General features: G+C 40.1%; 1 protein-coding gene across 1 annotated transcript in view; it reads left to right on the forward strand.

Moving 5' to 3' along the window:
* Positions 1–24,021, forward strand: part of prkcea (protein kinase C, epsilon a) — a 30,807-nt gene that overhangs the window by 4,957 nt on the left and 1,829 nt on the right. Inside the window, exons 2-14 of the mRNA XM_063893467.1 lie at positions 9,118–9,181; positions 13,989–14,154; positions 14,245–14,279; positions 15,176–15,264; positions 15,589–15,718; positions 16,719–16,861; positions 17,884–17,986; positions 18,565–18,770; positions 19,594–19,767; positions 19,852–20,006; positions 20,330–20,468; positions 21,183–21,371; positions 22,728–22,874. Of these exons, the coding sequence (XP_063749537.1) occupies positions 9,118–9,181; positions 13,989–14,154; positions 14,245–14,279; positions 15,176–15,264; positions 15,589–15,718; positions 16,719–16,861; positions 17,884–17,986; positions 18,565–18,770; positions 19,594–19,767; positions 19,852–20,006; positions 20,330–20,468; positions 21,183–21,371; positions 22,728–22,874 (1,740 nt within the window). The remainder of the gene's footprint in view (positions 1–9,117; positions 9,182–13,988; positions 14,155–14,244; positions 14,280–15,175; positions 15,265–15,588; positions 15,719–16,718; positions 16,862–17,883; positions 17,987–18,564; positions 18,771–19,593; positions 19,768–19,851; positions 20,007–20,329; positions 20,469–21,182; positions 21,372–22,727; positions 22,875–24,021) is intronic.

Below are 24,021 nucleotides of genomic sequence, written 5' to 3' on the forward strand. Positions count from 1 at the left end.
TCCTTATAATGATTTTGATTCCGATTACTACGATTATTTATTGATGAGTGACAAAACAATTGTATTTCTCTTTTACATTTCAATAAACAGAGCACTGCTTTCACTCCCATGTTGGGCTTCAACCCCTCTAGCCCTCTCACCACACACCTGTTATGTTTATATCAGCTGTGATATTGATCCACACACTGTAGTATGTTCGTAAAACGCACATTGACTTCACGTGTAGGGAAATGTGTTATATAAATACAATTGCCTTTCATCGGCTGGGCGAGAGGTGAGCTGCATACCGCTGTAAACAGACCCCAGCGTGTGCATTCCTGAGGTAACTATGGTATGGCCGTGGCAGGGTGATGCAAAGGATGATTACATTATTGTTGATTCTACTTTTCATTTCTAAACAAGCTGTTTGATAAAAAGGTTATATATGGCTGCTGTTATCGTAAAGCTGTATTCAATCTTATGTTCACATTGCAGCCAATTAGTTAAATGCGGTATTTGAATAAATATGGGATATAAACTATTGTGTGTTAATAGCAGTAATAGTAATATAACTTTAATGCATAATTACTATCAAGAATGCCCAGAGATACATTTGAATGTGTTAGCTAGCAGGGTAAAATCAGTTTGTGAGCTTGCTAGTTATTTATTATCTAATCATTTACTGTTATTGTCTTGATAACACATAAAATTGACAATTATTTATCAGCAATTACTATTTTTCTTGCTGTATTTCTTCATATTAGCCAAAGAAAAAGAACATTCCTCCAGTATCGTAGCTGGAGTTTATCACACAACTGCAAAGTGTATGCTGACTGGACGTCAAAACAGGATTAGTGTTAAATATACTAACCATATTGGTTAAAATAATAAATTATCATTAGCTAATACAATTGAAAACCCGCTGTTTTCTTCCACCCTATTTCTGGTTTGAATATTAGTATTTAAAACTATTCCAGATCGCTTTACAATACTGTAAAAGTCTTTAATTCAGAAAAGTACATCAGTAGGAGGAAAATGGTGATGGAGAGAAAGTTGAAGATGAGGTGAGGAAATAAGCTCTGTGTACATGTACATATATCAAGCTGGAGGCTGCCAGGAGCTTCTAAGACAAGATGACCTCACAGTGTTACGTTTCCTCACCGGGACACGGACCACGTCAGATGTCAGCCAGACACGGTTTGAATCTTGGCATCAACACACGCTCACATGCTCGTACTTCCAGCCGCCAGGATTAATAAGTGAAGGACTACAAGAAGAGACCCGTCACCATTCCTATTTTAAAACAGTCTGAGCCTGCAGAGGAAGCCTTCAAGTAGTCATTGCAGGTCTGAGGCATATATTTCTATCTTTGAGATTTGTGACAGTATCACAAAGTTTAAAGCCCCTAAACGTATAGAGAATTCTATGTCTGTTAATCGCTTTGCAGCAATTCTCCCAATATTTCTTGATTTCTTTGTGTTAGATATTGTAGCTAATATGAATATATCCAGGAAGTTGATTTTTTGCAAGGGTGCAGAGTAAAAATGAACAAACTTTGGAAGGAACGAGCATATCTTATAGCTTTGTGATTGAGTATAAACTGCTGCACAAAAGAGATTAGCTTTGCAGACAAGAATGCGACAGTGGACAATGCAATGGATGTTTTTTGTAATATATACTGTATACTGAGGTCATTGTCAAATCTGTCAATAATGAGCTCAAAGGTTTTTTTTATAACTCTTCAAATGTTGAGAACAAGTGCTACAAGCAAATATTGTGACTAGCTTTATATTGACTGCTGTATAATACCTTGTGTTTATCTGTTGTGAGCCCTTCAGCTACAGCTTTTGCCAGTATGGGTAGATGAACTGAACCACTTTCTCATGTCACAGAGACTTTGCCTTTATATTGTTGGCATGGTAAGTTGATAATGTCATCCATTACGGGTTGATACCAGTGTACCTTTGTGTGAGGGGTAGCAGAGAATTGTCTCTGCTCATTGAGGTCATAGCCATATTGTCATCAGCCCTCTCTTTTCCCCTTAGCATGGCAAGTCGCATCACAGGCTCCACCCCTCACTGACCTGCTGGTTAAGTAGGACACACTGGATTTAAGATGCACTGTTGCCACCGTGAGAATACACACAAGTGCGCACATACACACACCATAGGTTGACCTGATTTGGCATCAGTGGGCAGAGCACCGTGTGTGTGTTTGGGTTCAATGCACGTGAAATGGGAGGATGATTGAGAGTTTTGTGACAGCCGGTGAAATGCACACTGTTCGCCCACTTCTCTTTCTCGGACCCCATGAGTGTGTCTATTTTTAAACATCCAGGAAGATACATTTCATGATACAATCCATGGATAACTTTGGAGGTTTTACTTTAATCAGCAGCTAGTAAGAAGACACTGGATCGTTGCTTGAGTCTTGAGCAGTTATAGTAATTATTCCCCAACAAAGAAACTATACACACAAGATGGACACACAGCTATAATGTTACTGCTACTCACTGTCACACACACCTTCGCACTCTCTCTGGTCACATGACACCACTAGCATTGCTTTTTAACGCCGATTTTGAAGCGCCTGGATTAAAAAACAGACGTGCCGTCGAATTTAGCAAAAATAAAAGCATATCTGATGATGATGTGTTGAAGTGTTTGCATGGAGATAATTATTGTTGATCATTTAATCTACACTTCGATCCATGTTGGTGGATTCTCACACCCCGGCCCTAGAGATGAATTTATTATAAGAAGTATGGCAGTAGGATCGATGTATACTTAGAAACCGGGATTCCTCCTGCAACTTGAGTCTTCAAGAACTATATTCTCATATAGACACTTCAAAAAACGTCAACTGTCTGATCCACAGAGGCTACTCAACAAGCCGTCTGCCAGTCCATCTGGATATCACACTCGTGGTCGATGTGTGTGTGAGCTCTAAGACATTTGAGCACAGACGGGATGATTTCATCAGGAAAGTCCATTCTCCTAAATCAAATGAACCTTCTGTCCATCCACTGGGCCGTTGGACCCGTCACTCATGTAGGGGAGGGGGAGGGCTTTGTGGAATCTCCCCCATTCACCCCCACCTCCCAGCTCAGCTCCTCTTACATTATTAGCTGTCTGTGATGTTACATTAAAGATGCATGACTCTCATGCTGTCTCACTCAGCATGGGCCTCCTGAGCGTGTGTGTGTGTGTGTGTGTGTGTGTGTGTGTGTGTGTGTGTGTGTGTGTGTGTGTGTGTGTGTGTGTGTGTGTGTGTGCGCAGGCTGACACGCTTGCACACTGCTGAGTGATCGAAAGAAGTACAAACACACATACTCATACTCGTGTTATTGTGTGAATGTGGTCGAGCTCTCTCAAAGCCGAATTTTGTTATTTGACAGATGGATGTGGGAGGCTGTCACTGAGACTAAACGCTCCTGAGAGAGGCAGAGAGAGACAGAGAGAGGCAGAGAGGCAGAGAGAGGCAGAGAGAGGCAGAGAGAGACAGAGAGAGACAGAGAGAGGCAGAGAGGTAGAGCGAGATGGAGAGAGGCAGAGAGAGACAGAGAGAGGCAGAGAGCGACGGAGAGAGGCAGAGAGAGACAGAGAGAGGCTAGAGAGAGGTAGAGAGAGGCAGAGAGAGGCAGAGAGAGACAGAGAGAGGCAGAGAGAGACAGAGAGAGCTGTCTGGTTGGACAGAGATAGCAAGCTGGATGGACGGAGAGTGGGAGGGGGTTAGCTCCACAGTATTGATATAATGCAAGCTTTGAGTGCCCTGTCTGCTTGGTTGAGTGCTTCTCTGTGCTGCTGCATATGGTGTGTGTGTGTTTTCATTCTGTCAGAAGTGTGTGTCTGTGTGTTTCTGAACGATTGGACGAACACAAGACATTAAGCCTGTGTGTTTAACGCTAACCTCCCTCCAAAGTCCATTTTTGAAATCCCCAGGCGCTTCCAGTGTGAGTGTGTGTGTGACAGATTGTTTGTGAGGTTATCAGTCTCTCGGTGTCCTAATTGGACTAACTGGATTAATGAGGTGAACTAGATGCTGCAGCTCTCCCTCCTCCCATCTTTTTGTTGTCTAGGCGGGGAAAGTGCATCTGTGTGTCTGTACACAGCAGGTTAAATCCAAGCCACGTTACAGTTCATTTAAGGGTGTGGTGATGTGGATGAATTCTTCTTTCTTTGTCATTTTGTTAATTTTGAAACATAATTTTAATGATCAGATTATGGTTTTAGCCACTTATCAACCAAATGGATCTTCTCAGAGTTGTGTCATTGTGAATTAAATTGATTGTTGGTCTCATGGGAAATTGTTTGCCATTGGAAAACAATTTATTATATGTATCATAACTAACCCCGGGGCCGTACATGCACATGGCAACCCACTGCTCCTAACACTGAGATGGGTCAAATGCAGAATGTAAATTTCCCTTAAAGTCATTAGTGGGATCTTCTGTGGAATTATAAATGACAGGTTTTTCATCACATTGATGCTAGTGTAATCATTAACAATATACCCCTCAATGGCCGTATAAAACCACTGATATGTAAAGCTGCGTTCATTACGTTTCCAGTATTTATATCCTTAGTTGGTCTAGTGTTGGCGTTGACTTACAACAACTTCTGAATTGATGAATAGAAGTCAAATGTTCACTTTCGTTTAGCTCTGTTTTGGGTCTCCACCAACTTGTGAGGAAATATCTGGCTCGTTGGCTGCTAAATGCACCGCTAAGCTGACCCGTTTTACTGTCTAGTTCAGGGCAGGCAGGGCACACTGGGTTTTTAGAGCTTTTTCATAAAGATTAGCAGTTTAGGAGGAACCACAAAACAGTTGAGCTGAGGTGAACTGAACAGTCAGGTTGTGATTCCTCAGGTTCATCACAACCCTTTGGCAAATCAATTATAACACATAGTCATTTGATATTCTATTGGTAATATATATAGTGAATGCCTGAGGGAGGTTCATTCAACATAGTACATGTGTATCCGTGTTTGCTTTATCCTGAATTACCGGCTGAAGGGTTGGGTTTATGTCATTTAATGGTTTGTGACCAGTCAGACAGAGACAGGTGAGCTTACAATCACAGAAATCTGACACGTTGGAGCTTTCTCACGGCAGACGCGTTGACTTGTCAGAGCAGGAGTAAGCACAGGTGTCACTTATAACGCTAGCCATGGTGCGGTTGAGCCAGAATGTAATATGCTGGAACCAGAACAACAAGAACAGGTTTCCATTGAGGTGGCCAGTATAAAACCAGTTTATTGGGAATTCTTGCTCACTGTTAGGCTTCCCAAGACACGTACATGGAATAAGACCATCGTTAGTGTTACTGTGCTTTTCCTTCTATACGTAGAAGTTTCTCGATGGTTTGAGCCACCATGTTTAGATGCTAATGAGGTGCCACTCCGTCACTATGGTTGTTATTTATGTTAGTAACCTTTTTAAAGTTTGTTTTAAACGGCACTCTGCTAGTTCTCTACTGGGGAAATGTTTTCTTCAACAAAATACTTACATTTTCCCCTGTAGGTTTAGCCAGTTCCTATAACAATTCATGTTAAATAACACAAATAAATAAGTACCAGCTGCACAGTTTCTAATTCACTGAACCCCCACTTGTGTACTTGTACTTGAGCCGTTCTGTTATGAGCTACAGTATTTTACCAGCCCCCACCACACCCAGGCAGCAATGGAACCATAGGACTGTCTGTTGCTAGGATACATAGTTATACAGTAGGAGAACGGTTTCCATAGTAATATCTGCATTGCTAAAATCAGTGTCAGATATTTGTCACATGGATTTATTTCACATTACATTTCTGAATTCACTTTCACTCCAACAGCCCGTTACTCAATTCATGTCTGTGATTACTCTGAATTTAATAAATGTTCTTCTGGACTATGTGCTTAAATCTGCATGTACAATAATGTACTGTGCCATGAGTTTCAATGGGTTGTCTAAATATGAAATGCATTAGAAAACACTTTATTCTGCCAAAACAAAAAGTTCTGTTAAGTTTTGATTTCTTTTGGCAGGATGTTGAACTCTGCAAGGCCTAATACAACTTCTAATACCTATATCTGTGGAGTAGTAGGCTAGTTCTTGTTGATTTGGATAGAAACAACAAGCTTGAAGGCACCTCACAGGCCTGTTGCCCAGACACGGGTGATGTGGGAAAAGTTCAGTTATTGGCTGGCATGCCACCGCGGGATCCCGAGCTCTAAATCAATGACGGTGTTGTCCATTTGCTCCACTCTGTTCCAAATCACTCTGAGTCCATCCTTCAGCTGAAATCCCCGCTGAGATGCACTGTTATGCAAGAGGTTACATTTGGGGATTAGCACATCATTTTCAGGGGTAGACATCAAGAATGTGATGGCATTTATAGGTCACAAATCCCATGCTGCTGTCTAAGTTATACATGCAACAAAAGGTTGAGACAGCACTTTGCTCGTATGTGCTACATACTGTCTTCAGCTATATCCAGCCAAAGTGAGGATTTCAAATGTCTATTTTTGTACAATCAAATGTCCAAAACATAAAAGGTATTCCGTGTAAGCTCATGCAAGTTCATCCTAAAAGATGCAAAGATGATGTACTAGTTATTTTGACCACTTTGTTCGAAAGCACCTTTTCCAGAACAAATACGTTTTTCTTATTGCTTATATTCCAACACACCCTAAGAGAATGTGGATATAACAGGTTAACATAAAGAAGTACATTTGTCATCTTTCTTAGCAAAATACAGCAGGAAGCATTTTCCATTTGAAAGGGGAAGAAATGTATTGTAGTTTGTGTAACACACCGCAGTCATTTTGAATCTCCTGTTGCTGTGCGGCATTTCGATTAGTCCTTGATATTTTTCAGGGACCCACACGTATTCAGTCAAAAGATTTCTGTCATTTCCAAAAACAGTCACAGCTTTGTTTTCTTTAGCTGCAGATAGTCGGTGTCAGAGTAGTCCTGATCTTAATTCCTCTCCATCTGAGTTTGTGTCTTTGCTGCTGTTTCTACATGAGCTGTCTGCAGTGTGCGTGATGTAGCGTGGCCACAGCCCTCCTGTAAATCACCACTTTCAGCTTCTGCCTCAGGGCAGGGGTACAGAATCGCCTGAGTGATGGAAAAACATCCATTGCAAAAATTGCGTGTCCTTGTAGCCTCAAAATATCACCATCACTTAAAACTGGCAGTTAAAACATGTTAAGCTGGCTTTGTACCTCACTTTAAATGTATTTCTCACACCTTGTTCCCACCATATAGTACCTGTGGTTCCTTTAAATGAGACTTATATTGTGTATAGTTTTGATCTGTAATTGATTTGATACGATGTGTTTTAGTACCTTTTTTACTTCATGCAAAATGTAGACAATAAGTATTTGATATTCTATTGCTATAGTTCCGATGCGCTGTTTGTGTCTCATACTCAGCAATGCATGGACATTTGTGTTTGTGTGTGTGTGTGTGTGTGTGTGTGTGTGTGTGTGTGTGTGTGTGTGTGTGTGTGTGTGTGTGTGTGTGTGTGTGTGTGTGTGTGTGTGTGCTGCTTCCTGTGTGTGTCTGTTGCATAAGAGGATCTGCTGCTGTCCCAAAGCTTAACTAAGGATTTAAACCTCTCTTTCTCACTCTCTCTTGCACTCTCTCTTCCTGTGTCGTATGTCTCTCCAGCGCTCTCTGTTGCACTCTATATCTAATCTCTGTTCTTGTGTGTTGAAGGCAGGCTGATTGAATAAGTCTTGTGCGTATGCAGATTGAATGTTTGCTTATCTCGAAATGTTTGAGCAGGAAAATGTATTTCTTTTCGATGGATCTTGCTCAAACACACTTTCCGACTGGTTATCTAATATGTTTGATAATGAATATCTTAAAACTTGAATGATTAACACAAATAAAGATTAAATATTGGGACTTAATCTGCTTTCATTAATTGGCGATGCCATGTTTAATGAGGACTAATGGACTATAAAGCAGGTATTCCCTCCTTAGTCGTCTTCCAGCAACTAGTCTTTGTGGTTGTCGGCTACTCTGAACACCCCCATGAGTACAACACAACAAAAATAAATTCTGACCATTGTACAGTCAGCTGACAGAGGACTGCGCTCGCTGGTGATCTAAAATTAAGAGGTTTGGATGAGACTCCAAATCTGCAAATGTGTTGGCTGCAAACTCGTCTCAGCACAAGGACATTTTGTCTACAAAGCTGACTTTTGGAAATATTATTTTTTAATATCTAATTACTATTTTCCAATGTATTATCCCACCCTAAACTAGTTGTACTGCTGCTGTGTGTAATATTTACACCATACCCACTACGATAACAGCAGAACGTTAATGCTATACCTGATTAATCTGCATGAAAATGATCTTCTTCCTCGGACCAGGACGGAGAAATGGGACTTTTATTAAGTGATTGCAACATACACTAAATAAACTGCGGCTGTATCAGTTTAACTGTCTTAATCTTATTCCACTTTGTTTTTGTTGTCTCTGTTTTCATTATTTAAAAGACGGGTTTGGACAAAGGGCCAATGGTAGCGCTGTATTCTTCCAGCTTACAGACCTGGCCTCTATCCTGGGTCCCTCACTCTACATGAGTGTCTGAAATGTGATTCAATTAAAACATGATTTAATTAAACAGACACCCTTCATATTAGATACACCCAACATGTTAAACTACAGATTCACCACTTTGGGGGAATTTTCTGGGCGGTCTTGATTCAGAAAATGTAAATTGTAATTCTATGCTTCCTGAAGCAAGCCAAACCCTTCATCAGCAAAATAAAAACAAGTTGAACGGCTTCAGCAGCAAGTTGTATTTGTTGGTAACCCTGCCAGCTCCACCTACCTAATTTTCACATTGAGATCAGATCAAAGGGCCGACAAGAGTGCTTCTAAACTCCAGGAGCAAAGCCCTGTCATAGGAATGAATTATTATCCAGCCACAAACAGCAGATATAGTTGATGCGCTAAATAGTAATGAAGATGCTGAGAGTGATATGAGTGGTGGGGATGAGTGTCAAGGCAGTGAAGATAAAGACCTCTTTCCTGTGCTCTGGTGTTTGTTTGTGCTGGAGGAAAGCCCCCCTGCTGCCCCCCTCATTTCAGCTGGGTTATTTCTCACTGATTTACGTTGTGTTTCTCTGCAGATTGACTTGGAGCCAGAGGGGAAGGTGTACGTGGTCATTGATCTGTCCGGATCCTCCACTGAAGGTAAAACCACCACATGACTTGTTTTGTTCTTCTAAAAGTGAGGGAATCCCACTTTAAAACACATGCAGACACAGTGCTCTGTGATAGTACCGTTTTAAGCAAACTGGATATTTACACATCCAGACCCTGGGAAACATTCATTTCACATTGTGTTTCCACACACCTGAGAGAAGTAACTCTGATATTCACTCCTTTTTTCTCCCGCTGGTTTGGTTTAACTCCTGGCTTCTTAGCAGCTACTGGAAGCCAAAACATTCAAGTTTTAAGCCATAGGAAACCTAAACTATGAGCGGAAAGCAACTTAAAACACTTCATAGAGCTTCCAGTGAAAACTGTCTGGGTTTGTCACTAGAAGGAACTTGTTTTCCATTACACAAAGTCCTTTGACCCGTTGTTGACGGAAAGAGCTTTGCTTTGCAGATTACATTTTGCTGAGACCTAAAAAAATATAAAGAATAAAACAGGACACCCTTTTTCTTTTCTGTCAGGTGCAAACAGGTGGTAATGTAGAATTATGGATGTATATATATATTATTTTATTTAATTAATGTCAAACCTTGTATTTTGTAACACCCACCAAGTCCTTTCCGATTATCATGAAATAAAAAGTAGCATTAATTTACATTTTTATAATAACAACACATCAAATGCCGATGGAAGAACCACTTTAAAATAGTGGCTCATAGTGTGATCCTACAGAAATATCTGAAGCTCCCCTCTATTTTAACAAAGCTCAGTTATGAGTTTTAGCTAATTGTTTCGTGGTCAGGCCATCATCAGTCTCATTGTCATTTTTTGGCTACAGCAGTCTACTGTTTTTGTATAAAGAGCTGTAAAAACCCTCTGTACACTACCTGCTCAGCACCAAACAGCACTCAGACACAGAAGGTGACAAGCTTGTGAACATATTGGAACCTTTTGCAGTTAAAACCTTCAGATTTTCCTCTCGAGCGTTGGCACAGACCTCAGGCGCTGCTAAAAGTAAGACAGACTAGTATTCATCAGGTGGACAAAACATGACTCCAAATAAATGATTATGTCTTTTTGTACCTGCTGGATGTGTAAGTGTGCGACTTGAAGGGTATAAAGGTTTAATGTAATGTAGTGCGCACACATCCTCTGCAATCACTGCTGCATTAAACCTAGAGGCCAGAGAGAGCAAAGATAACTTCCTGTTTTCTCAAGTTACCCAACAAAATTCATAGAACTTTGTCCTTCACTCTCTTCTTCTCCATTTCTTTGTCCTCTTTTTGTTTGATTCAATTAAACAATAAAAAACATTTAGAATAGATCTCTCTCACACCTTTCCCGCACACATACACTCACTGACACGCTGCCTGATAAGAGAGGCTTTCACCTGCACCTGGGTACGTTCACACCTGGTTATAAATAGAAACGGTTGTTGGCCTTCCAGTGAAAGTGTGCATGTATATTCAGTGTATATATATATGTCTGTGTGTGTGCGTGTGTGTGTGTGTGTGTGTGTGTGTGTGTGTGTGTGTGTGTGTGTGTGTGTGTGTGTGTGTGTGTCTGAGGATGCAACAGTGCAACGCAGTAGAGGGCAGAGAGAGAGGGAGTAGATTCTTAAAATAGTAGGTGAGATTGAGCCACGGATTACACTCATCAGACACACAGACACACACACACACAAAGACACACACACACACACACACATCATGTTCAGGCTCAGGCGTCAGTGCCTTGCCCTCCTCATCGATGATTGGGTACTCTATGGTGACCTCACGACCCACTCCCCGCCCACTCCTGAACTTCCTCCCTGAGTTCAGCTGGGATGAGTGCTCATGATGTTAATGTATGCTGATAAAAACAAATGGTGTGTGTGTGTGTGTGTGTGTGTGTGTGTGTGTGTGTGTGTGTGTGCGTGTGCACGAGTGCGCGTGCGTGCGTGCGTGTGTGCTGATAGGAGGGATGGAGAGTTTGAGGGTGAGAACTAGAGGATGAGGTGGTATTTTTAGCAGATTTCTTTTTCTTTTTTTTCCCGGGGTGCAATCTGTTCTCTGCAGCTTCAGAGGCTGGAAGGAGTCGTTCCTCTCCTCCTTTCTCCTCTTTCCTTGTACATCTGTTGGTCGCGGAAAGCAAATCAAAACAGTAATCTGACCTAATCTGACCATCTGCGATCTCTCCCTCTCTTTTTCTCAATCCTTTTTGCTTCCCTTTTAAATATTTTATTCACATCGCTCCAAGATTAAAAGATAACCTTCATGACAGAGGACTTTTAATGACCAGACTAATGTTTCATTTATTTTCTTTTTACGTCAAAGGGTGGGTTTTTTTTCTACGTTTTTAATCTTCATTTATCCAAATAAAAACCCCTTTAGAACTGTTTTGGGGAAATGAATGACATAGATTCAGGGCAGAATTGAAATTCCTCTAATTTGGCATGAAGTAATAATAATATGATGTCATCTTTGTAAGGCAAGGCAAGTTTATTTATATAGCACCTTTCAACACAAGGCAATTCAAAGTGCTTTACAAACATGAAAGACATTAAGAGCGTTAAAAAAATCGTGCAGTATAAACACATTATACAAAGGCATTTAAAAACAGTCATTTAATAGCAAAGATAATGAAATAAACACAACAGGTATAAAATACATGAATACAAGTCACAGTGCAATGTTAGATCAGAACAGTTCAATTTTATGCCACATAAAAACAAGTTCACAAAGTTCTTAACTGAAGAAATAACGACTGTTTATAGAAAGGGCTGATAATAACAAGTATGAGGAGGAATGGTGAAATAATTATCCATTTAAAACAATCAGAAACCAACAAATAACCAACACGATTTCCTCAAATCACCCTTAATGCTTATTATGTATCTACATAATAAAGTAAACCTCAGCTTATTGTTAAAGCAGTGTGACCTTAAAGAGTTTTAATTTGGTCGTATCACGCCCTCATCATTCATCATTTAACCTCTACCTCGAACAGTGCTGCGTCATAAGCCATAAAAAGGAATGTGACCTCTTTTAAAAAATAATAAAACATTTACAAAACTAATGGAACAGAACAAGACAAAAGCGTTTCAATCCCAATCACCCTTTGTCCTATAAACTTTGTAAGAAAAATCCAAAATATGAAGAAAATAATAATAATTTCAAGTGCTTCATTTTGAGTAAAACTGTACTCATCCTATTCAGTAGTTTTTTTAATCCTGAAAGATTGTTTGAGGAGTCGCTTTGACCTTCTCTACAATTTCAATACTACTTCAAAGTACTTCAACTTAATTGCATATTGCACAAACGGTTCTGTCGTTTGTCTAGTTATCTTGTCGTTTGATTCCCTTTATAATATTAACCATATTCTACATTTTTGTGTAAACACATATCTACAATCATTATTCGAGAAGCAGATGGATGACTGCCACGGTTGTAGTGTTATTCATTTTTATGTCACATTTGTTTTTAACACCATATGCAGTTGAGCTCTTCCTCCTCTCTGCCTCGCTGCCTGCTGTTCATCTACATGTTTCTGTCACATCTCCGTCTTCTGTCCGTCAATATGTGTGTGTTTATTGGTCTGCCTTCTCCCAGTCTATCATTCATCTGAACCAGAGCACGTCTGTCTCCACGACAATCACTCTTAACTGTTGTTATGCCTCATCCCCTCTCCTTGTCAGCATGCCTGTGTGTGTGTGTGTGTGTGTGTGTGTGTGTGTGTGTGTGTGTGTGTGTGTGTGTGTGTGTGTGTGTGTGTGTGTGTGTGTGTGTGTGTGTGTGTCCAGGACAGATGGATGATGTATTATGTAAAACAAAGTGATCCCAGTAATGGCCTGTTAAGCTGTCTCCCCCCTTGCATGAACACCACCACCACCATCACCACCATCACACATACACAGAAACACACACTCCTACACACACACACACACACACACACACACACACACACACACACACACACACACACACACACACACACACACACACACACACACACACACACACACACACACTCACACACACACACACACACACACTCACACACACACAGAGTCCCTAGGCAGCTTGTCTGTAATCGAACTCAGCAGTAACCACATCTATAACGGACCCAGGAGAGAGATGGAGGGAGTGTGAAAGAAAGGCAAACTAGGACAGAAGCGCAGAGAGAGGAGTGTGTGTGTAGGAGTGAGAGTGGAGGTGGTTCTCTTGTCTTAAGGTTACCCTCGGAAACCATTTATCTTTTTCCGGGGAGATGCAGAGAGGAAGGGAATGGCGGGTTTGATGCTGCTCGCTGAGGAGGAGTATTTTAATATGCTGTCCTTCGTTTTAGTGCCCACACATGGAAGTATAAATAGCATGCACACGTACATATGCATGCATAGGCCTCTGGTAGGTGTGGGATGTTTGTGAAGAAGAGGAAGAGGGAGGGAGGAAAGGGGGGTGAGAGGCCGTTGAATGATTAAACATCTCAAGCAACATGATGCAAAATGATCCTTATTTGTTCAAAGCATCTCAGTAAATAAAATCAATGAGCCTTAACAAAGAGTCACTGTGGTGTATGAGAATAAAAGCGTACACGGTAACACAAAGAAGTTCTCTTTACTGATTTTTTTTGTTGTTAGACTTTGGACTTGACCTTCTTCCTCTGTTTCTTTATCATTCTCTTTTCATACCCCTCAAAAGCTTAAAGAAAAGCTCAACCACCAGAGTAGTGTTTCTTTCTTATTTTTCAGTGCAATACCTTCGCTTCTTTACCTTTAAAGCACTGTATGTTTGGAAATAATATTCAAGCTTCAGTGATACATTCAGATTCATACCAATTGATATGTGTACTCACTCGACAGCCACAGGGACCAATGAGAATGAGGAGCGGGTGTTTCGAGAGAGGATTGGCCCTCGCCGGCGACAGGGCGCCGTCCGAAGACGCGTCCACCAAGTCAACGGACACAAATTCATGGCCACATACCTGAGACAACCAACCTACTGCTCACATTGCAGAGATTTTATCTGGTAAGGCAACACAAACACATATCAGCTTGATGTGACGTACCTGCTGTTATGTTTCATTAAAACCAACCTCCTGTGTGTGCGATCCAACAGGGGTGTGCTGGGGAAGCAGGGATACCAGTGTCAGGGTGAGTACTTTTCTGGCGGAATCCAATTTCGATCATTTATTATTTAAGCAGGAGAACACAAGAGGGATTACATGTTGCTGAAGGACAGATGTGATTTGGTCTCAAGCCACCTCCGCCCAGAGCCACAGATGGCCTGCACCAACAGCATCCACTTTTAAAATGCTAATGAGCATTCACTCAATTACATATTTTTTGCAGACATCCTTAAAGATTCAGCTGGGAGTGTGAATCAGCTCATATGTATGGTACTTAATCTTTGCTCGGACGAGGTTCACAAGGAATTACAATCATATATTATACATTATTGCAACTGTCCTAGTTTGATCTTGTATAAATAATTAATATTTTTTCATTGAAGGGGATCCAGGTTTCTCTGGATTGTCCAAAATGTCGACCATTACTCTGATATCTGACATATTATTTGAAACACATTTACAGGCCAAACAAAGGTGTCTGCCAATATTTACCTTGTTGACTGCCATCCACCCATAGGATTAGAGAATCACATTCACTGGCAAATGTTCTTCTGTTGTTTTGCAGTAATTTTGCGTTGTTTAACTTATTTACGATCAGTATCCATCAACAGTAGTAAGCATGTTGCTATTGCAGCTGCTGATTCAGAGAAGAAGCCACTGGCTGCAGACAACAGGTGTTTAATGTACATTATGAGTGAAAGAAAGAACGTTATGTTTTGAGTTAGCCCTATATTTATTTGAACAAAATGACTTTTTAATTTTAGTTTCATAAATATGGTATTAGTTTGGCTATGTAAGTACATTTGAATAACATTCCTCTCATGACTGTTTCAAAGGTTGAATAGATAACTAATGAACAACAAAAGTTTGACCTAATTTAAGAACATGTGTTAACGCCTGATGCTGATGCTGTGCTTCCAGTCTGCACGTGTGTCGTCCACAAGCGCTGCCATGAGCTCATCATCACCAAGTGTGCCGGGATGAAGAAGCAGGAGGACACACCTGAGGAGGTAAATGCAAACCTAGTACACAGAAAGCATGTTGGTGATACATGAAAAGACTTAAGCACACAAAATGATTTTTTAGTTAATAAAGAGTTTATTACATAACTAACACACACAAAGTGAATCATGGAGGAAACAGAATATGGACAGAAGCACTCAGGCCTTTTGTGAATGAAGCTTCTACTTAAGTTGACATGTGTACACTGCGTACTAACACTCCAGCCGCATGCATTATTCCTCTGATAATACGACTGTGACCTCTTTGTAACACCGTCTGTGTGTGTGTGTGTGTGTGTGTGTGTGTATGTGTGTGTGTGTCTCCCTCTGTAGGTGGGTTCACAGCGGTTCAGTGTTAACATGCCCCATAAGTTCAGTATTCACAACTACAAGGTGCCCACCTTCTGTGACCATTGTGGCTCTCTGCTGTGGGGCCTCATGAGGCAGGGCCTGCAGTGCAAAGGTGAGTTCACGTGCAGTTGGGAATTCAGACCATCAGCTCCCATGAGATGCATTTAGTGGTGCTCCCCTGAGCCTCAATGTGCTGAAGTCAGTCCTGAAGGCTGTGGATAAACAAGATGAATGATTCTGGTAAATAATAAAATACCAACACATGCCTTTGTATCGCTGCCAAGAAGTGTTTCATCCTGCTTGTTTCCTAGTGAATTGAAAAATAAAAAAGGGTAAATGTTGTCTCATAGGCCAGAGAAGAAGATAATTAGTTCTTGGAGAACATCCAGGTTTTTGTTGTGTACAAGTATTGCACAATCAGGAAATGTATCCCTATGAATATCTGTCTGCCTGTATAAATATATTTTCTGTACTAAGTAATGTTTTTAATAATCAATTCAAATGTTCAGTCAAGCTAAATTTGAAACATTTGAGGATCCTTGGAACCTACAGCCTTTCAAATAATTAAAGTAAAAAATCATGTTCAATGTTATTTTCTGAGTTGTGGAATGGTGTTTGGACGTAGCAAGCTATTACAAGACGCCACCTTGGCTTTCAAAACATGGGCATTTCTTTTGTATTTTATTACTTTACTACACTAACAAATGGATTAAGTAAATACATCATAAAAGATTAATGGATGATGACAATTGATGGATGCAGTTTTATATAAATTCAGCATCGAAAGAGATGCTGCAATGTGTGGGGTTTTCCTCACAGCTGTTTCCAAAACACACTACCTGTGTTTTACTGGCTTAATATAGTTAATTTATCATAAATAATTAAAATCTTTGATATATTAATTTATATATAATATTTCCAAAGTTAAAAACCATGGGCCAACAGGTTGTGTATGAATTAAAAGTCTACGGTATTTCAATGAACACCAATTTGCACCGATTGCATTTTCCAGTGAAGTTTGATGTCTTTAACTAAAAGGCAACATGTGTATTAAAAGTTCAGTATTTCCTGGTTAAACTGAACCTTTTCCATCCGTCTTTGTTGTCCTGCAGTGTGTAAGATGAATGTGCACAGGCGGTGTGAGTCCAATGTAGCTCCTAACTGCGGTGTGGACGCCCGAGGAATTGCCAAGGTCCTGTCTGACCTCGGAGTCACGCCTGACAAGATTTCCAACACCGCACAGCGTCGAAGGAAGGTAACAAGTCGTTCTCACATATACAAATATCTCAAGTGATATTTCCAGGTTTATTTCAACATTTTAAACATATTTTGCTGTTCATAGCAAGAATTTTGGTGGAGGGAGATTTGGTCCTTGCTATAAGGTGCTTCTTTTCGTTTTTTAAATGGCATTTTTTTCTTTTATCAATAAATTGTATATTATTTCTGATGTCCTGGTTAGGCTACACAATTCTGTGACTTTTTCAGCATTTAGAAAGCAATCAGTAAAGACAGATAGCAATCAAATGTGTACAACGGCGAATAAAGGACATTTGAGGCTATTAAAAAAGTCTGCTATGATAATGAGGGACTTTGGGGCTAAAATCACTATTTTTTGGCCTTAAAATAATTCAAAGAATAATTTGATACGGTCTGTGCCTGCGGTGTCTGCGGCTTGATAAGGTTGACCCAACCTTACCAAATAGAGTAACGTGCTTCTTTGAAAAAATGAAACAAGACATTTCCAAGTGTCTGTCTGTTATCCGTTATGTTTGCGTCTGTCCCATCACCATGAAATGGGATTTCTCAGGAACGCTGATGTTCTTGGAATGCGGCACGTATTCCAACATATTTTAACTCAAGGATGAAATGATTATAATTTGGTTGTGTCATGTTAAGGTCACTGTGACTTCACTAAACACGTGTGTCTATTATAACTGAAGCATTTCTTGCTTATAATGACAATTGAACAGAAATGTCAAATACAATAAAATGACGTGATGACATTTTGGGAAGACATGGATGCAAACTGCTTCCTGGTGGAGGCATGCAGCTGCAAGGCTTTAACTCTAGAAGCTCAGTACATTAACGTATGAGTTTTTTCTTGTTAATGTACCACTTTAAATTTTTTGCATGATTGTATGGCTTTGTGAAACATTTTTGATCCTTCTTTAGTGTACTTTAGGAAGATGTAAAGTAACCCCCTTTAGCTGCGATGCTGGGACTCATCTCCCTGACTCATGTGAAGGATTTTAAGATGTTGTCTTTCCCTCTCTCCAGTTGACTCCAGGGCAGGACCCTCCCCAGTCTCCTCCTGAGCTCTCCCAGACTGAGGACAACAGCTTCAGCCAGACAGCTGTCCCCACCTCCCCCTCACAGCAGGGTAACGTTGAACATAACACACACACCATCAAAAAGACACAGTTTGGACACAAATTTCAAAGCTCTTTAGGATGCATTCTTAGCACCATGTGGTTTTAACGTGTTCATTTTACCAGTAAGAGGTAGTGTTTCCATTTCAGAAATAATATTGATGCTCTCTTTAAGAAATAAGTGGTTGAATGTGGCGTTGTCTTTGTAAATATATACTTGCATTATCAAAGAACGATGCCCCACCGCCTACAACCATTTGTTTGTCACGGTTAGTCATCGTCCTCTCAATCTTTGCGAGCCGTGGAATAAAAGTTTTCTTGTCTGTTGTGGAAGAATTACATTTTATACATTTTGTTTATTTTATTAAAAATGTCAAGGAACAAAAACACAATGCTGTTTGACCCCCCTCATCACATTAACTGTAATCGATTCATCCCAGGTTTCAAAATACGGCATGATCATTATTTTCTAAATCATATTGAAATGTTAGCTTTTAACAATAAGCAACATCTCTTTAAAAAATACAAAAAACACAAACAGGACAAAAAGACGCTGATGTCTGATATGCTTTTCCGTTGACACCCACAGACTTGGCACAGTTAGAGCGCCTGCAGGACGCGCTGTCGCTCGACCAGCAGGGACCCCAACACACCTCCTCCATCTCCTCTTCCTCCTCCTCCACCACCTCCTCCTCATCCTCATCCTCGGCAGGCAGGGAGAACGGACAGATCCAGAGAAGGACCCTCAAGGACTTCAACTTCATCAAGGTTCTCGGCAAAGGCAGCTTCGGCAAGGTGCGTCCACACGGAGAAGGCGTTTGAGGGGGATGTTTGTTTGTTTACTGCTTGTTATGTTCATAATTGAAACAGCGTTTTTTTTAACCGCCTGTTCATCATTATTCATAAGAGGCGTCAGGGAATATCAGGGACCAGAATAGAACAATACACATGTCAATTATGTTGAACGGAGGCAGATGTCTTTACATGTTATATTTCACTTCAACCAAACAGCAAACCACCCTTTAAAGCTTTACAACTTTAATTTATACCACTGCACTTATCAATATTTCTATTTTAACAACTAATCAAATGACAAAACGCAACTCTGCAGTTCCTCTATTAAGTGTTTTAGCACCAATTGGCTCATTTTATGTTCTGTCTTAAGTTCACTTCTACCACTTTTATTGTGTTTCTTTCTAGCAGAGCGCAGCTGTTTTTAGCAACAAAATAAAAACAGCAAACAGCTGACAGACAAGGTTAGCAACAGCTGGCGAAGATAAAGTAGCTAAAGACTAAAGTGGAGACCAAAATAGAACTAAAAGAAGAGTGAATATTGAATGTCCGTTCTCTTAATGACTGTAAATGCATGCTAATGTTTTTCTGTATCTGTTGGATGTGTTATTGTCAACAATTTTCAATCTTTGTATTGACACATTGATGTCTTTGAATCAGTGCTTGGCGCTTTCATAGCACCTATTTTTGTGCATTTTATCAGATGTTTTTCAGAGCACATTTTTTGTATCGTGCAGCCTTCGTTATAAAATGATCAACAGTCTTAAGCAGTTCAGCTTCAACCGAACCTCCTGACTTGATTTCTCCTTATTTCTTTTTTGTGCAGGTGATGCTGGCGGAGCTGAAGGGGACAGAGGAAGTTTTCGCTGTTAAAGTCTTGAAGAAAGATGTGATACTACAGGACGATGACGTGGACTGCACCATGACCGAGAAGCGCATCCTGGCCCTCGCCCGCAGACACCCCTACCTCACCCAGCTCTACTGCTGCTTCCAGACACGGGTAGGACCGCCCGGCAGGCACACATACATGCAGATGTGATAGTTTGATGGTTTTCTCCGTCTCATACTTTCTCCTTATCTGCAGGATCGTTTGTTTTTTGTAATGGAATATGTGAACGGAGGAGACCTGATGTTCCAGATTCAGCGATCCAGGAAGTTTGATGAGCCTCGCTCTCGTTTCTACGCCGCAGAAGTCACCTCAGCCCTCATGTTCCTGCACCGCAATGGGGTCATCTACAGGTAAACACCCCCTTACTCTTTTCATCCAAAGTCATCTAAAGTCTTTGTAAAACTTGAAATAATAATAGTATTCATATTCTGTGTTGTTTTAGACGTGAATCCTAATTGTCCAGAGAAGTAAAAAAAACTTTAAGACGATAAGAATCTCAGAAATAGTTGTTCTTATCAGGAGCGTACCAGAAGGGGCATGACAACATGTTTCACACTTACATTACGTGGTGTTTCTCACGTTTTTTTTCACATTGCTTGTGCACTTCTCCCTGAGAGTCCAACTGTTATAAACCAGATGGTGCTGATTCTTTCTCTCTGTCTTTCTCTCCCAGGGATCTGAAGCTGGATAACATCCTGTTGGATGCAGAGGGACACTGTAAGCTGGCCGACTTCGGCATGTGCAAGGAGGGCATCAAGAACGGCGTGACCACCACCACCTTCTGTGGCACGCCTGACTACATCGCCCCTGAGGTGAGCTGAGCTGTTCAAAGGTTATATTTCTGTTGTCTCAGCACATTTACACAGTTTAATGTTACTGGTGCAGCTGAAGCTAAGAGTTATTTCACTTTATATTTCTCAATGTAGAGGTTAATCATTTGGTCCATAAGTATCAACCAATAGCTATTATGCAGTTTTCAAGTCAACATATATTCAGAGTTCTAGTTTTGTTTTTATTTTAGGTTATTATCATAGAAAAAAAGGAAACAGTAACTACTACAATTCAAGAAACAGTTCAATAGAATGTTTCTGTTTATGTGATTTAGGGACCTTTTCAAGCTATCTTTTTTAATTACGTGTGTTCCTATTTCTTTTATTCAGTTTTTTGTCTTTCCTTTCCTTGATTCCATCATTCCTTCCTTCTGCCTTTCCTTTTCTCAAATTAGAGCTTTAATACCTACCATGTTTTTACTTTAAACAGTTTTACTGGTAACTTTTCATCACTTTCAGTAAAAATCTGTCATTTTATTTACCAACCTGATGTGACTTCTTCCTTTTTTCAGCCATTGGAGCTCTAAATGATGTTTTATTTTGTCCTCCTTCTTTAAATTACCTAGTTCAGCTACCAAAAATGTGATAAACATTCAAAGTTATTCAGTTGCAATGCCAGCGTTTATAGAGTATCTGCGTTGCAGTATTTTGTATTTCCTGGGCTCCATGTTGACCCGTGTCGTGTTGCTGATTCAGATCCTGCAGGAGCTGGAGTACGGAGCCTCGGTGGACTGGTGGGCTCTGGGCGTGCTGATGTATGAGATGATGGCCGGGCAGCCTCCATTTGAAGCCGATAATGAAGACGACTTGTTCGAGTCGATTCTCCATGATGACGTCCTCTACCCCGTGTGGCTCAGCAAAGAAGCAGTTTCAATCCTTAGAGCGGTAAGATTTGCCGGCACACACCATTTCCAACTTTTTCTTTGTGGGATGATTGATTAAAGTTTAAAGAGCAATTCGATTATCGAGTGCATCTTCACTCCTTCAATAGGACCTCAAAGCGTAACTTTTTCACTCTCAAATAGAACCATTAACTCTGAGTAAAAGAGCTTAACTAAGCCAGAAAGCTAATTTCCAGGATTTCTTTCGTACCGAGAAGGCATTTTCCCACAATAATTTGATCTCTTTAGAAATATTTTCGAGAATCATAAAAGACTTCTCTAGATCTAAATTAAAAAATTAAAAGAATGTTAATAAAAAATGTGTTTGCCCTTTCTATATAACACAGGAAATAAACATATATTCATATATATACTGTATATTAATATTTGGTTCGAATTAATCAAAGAATTTTGTAATTCTGGGTATCGTCTAGAAAACAGAACCAGTGGGAAATATTTTTTTATCCAGGTGTTTTAAAGTCTATTTTAGTTGTTTTTCATAAATACCTTTGTTTCATATTACACTTCTTCTGAAATGTCCTCTTCATTCAATAGTAATACATAGGAGGTGCTGACTAGGACTTGGTTACATATTTTATCGGTTATTTGACACACTTTAAAAGGCTAGATGTTTTGTATTGTCCTTTTTCCTATTTATGTCTCTATCCTCAGAGCTGCACACACACAAATCAAACTCATTGCACTCAACGCAGAGGTGTTACGATCCACTGTGCTCTGATACCGAGAAGAATAAAAAAGTCAGTCAAAGAGGTGAAGGTAGTAACAATGCGATCATACAACCACGGTGGATCCTGAAGTGCTCTTACAATACTGAACAGGCTACAGAACAAAACAGACACAGCTCTCCGTCACCGTAAATAAATAACACCAGCACTCTGCTGACCTGTTTCATCTCTGTTTGCACCACAGAGCCATTAATGCCTCCGCTCTATTATTAGCACTGAAATGCTTTTTGCTCAAACCCTCGTTCTGCTTCTGTCCTCGTCATTTTATGGATGAAACCACGGCTCAGCATCTCAAGCAGCGTTGGTTTTTTCAGAAGATATACAGCCGTGGAAAAAATGAGGAGACCACTTCAGCATTATCATTTTCTCTTGTTTTATTATTTATAGACATGTCTTTGAGTTAAAGGATTTTCTTTCTTTTTGTATTGTATTCTATAAACTACTGAGAATGTGTCTCTGTTTCGGAATTCAACAGACACTGGAATGGCTGCCATACATGTAGAGATAAAGATTTAAGAACAATTTGGAGTGTTCTCTTAATTTTTTCCAGAGCTGTATTTGGAAATCACAAGTGTGTATTGTGTTTGTTTGTTTGTTTGTTTGTTTGTTCTTAGTTCATGACTAAGAACCCGGCCAAGCGTCTGGGCTGCGTGGTGACGCAGGGCTGTGAGGAGGCCATCAAAACCCATGCCTTCTTCAGAGAGATCGACTGGGTGCTGCTGGAGCAGAGGAAAGTCAAACCACCCTTTAAACCCCGAATTGTAAGTAACATGCACACACACACACACACACACACACACACACACACACACACACACACACACACACACACACACACACACACACACACACACACACACACACACACACACACACACACAAACAAGCACTGTTTTATTAACTGTAAATCTAATAAGACTCACATATGCATGTATTGTACATTTAAGGCAACCATTTAGATTTATTTAACTCCTACGATTTATATATTTTTTTCAAAATGCAGAATGTAAAGATTCTATTCTCTACACATCCAAAAGGACTGTGTGTCCTGCTGCCTTAACACGCAGCTTGCAGTAAAACACGGTCCTCTTGTGGTGAAAACATCTCACAACATGTTTATAGTGATGGAAAAAAAGTGCAGATAGGCCACTGCATATGTAGCAGTTAGGTACATATCCTGTCTTTGAATCATACTTTTTATTTTGATTTGACTAAATTGTTGTAGGGCTACCTTGCATTCAAATAGTCTTTCTTATTTTGTAAAACATTGAAATCCTTCCAGGAAAGTATCAAAGAAAGTATTGCTGTTATGGTGTCAGGTTGTCTTGGCGTGCAATGGAAATACTTGTTAATAAAAAATAATAATGAATGGGGAAGTAAGAAAGAACATTAATATAAATAAATAACTACAATCTGTTATGCAGTACCAATACATTCCCATCCTGTTGGTCATTTTAGAGTTTTATTTTAATAAACAAGTGTCATATTTGTCTCTCCCAGCTGGGATGGGAGAAATACAAAGAAGACAAGGATAAAGAACCTTATACCTTTTATTTTCCCCTGAAACAGAGTTGGTCTTTACATACCTCACCTCATGTACAAGGGGGTCTCTTTCTGCCTCTCGGCTGCAAATTGATAGAAAAAGACAAACTGAAAGGCCTCATATAGGATAAACATAAATAAGCAGGGTTAAACTCGGGTTGTAATCCACCCATAGATTTATCTCTTGTAGGGGGTGGCCCTCCCCATTTTGGAAACAAGGTTTATAGAAGTGCCACACATGTAAGTAGAACTATGTCTTCACACAAAGGTTATGAGTAAAAGTCATCAGAAGGTGTCGCTCTAACGTAACTTTTAAAACTCAAAATGGTTGGTAAATTTCTTCCTCTGACTTCTGTGTGTGTGTGT

This window comes from Eleginops maclovinus, chromosome 10, assembly GCF_036324505.1.
Source record: "Eleginops maclovinus isolate JMC-PN-2008 ecotype Puerto Natales chromosome 10, JC_Emac_rtc_rv5, whole genome shotgun sequence".
Classification (NCBI taxonomy): Eukaryota; Metazoa; Chordata; class Actinopteri; order Perciformes; family Eleginopidae; genus Eleginops; species Eleginops maclovinus.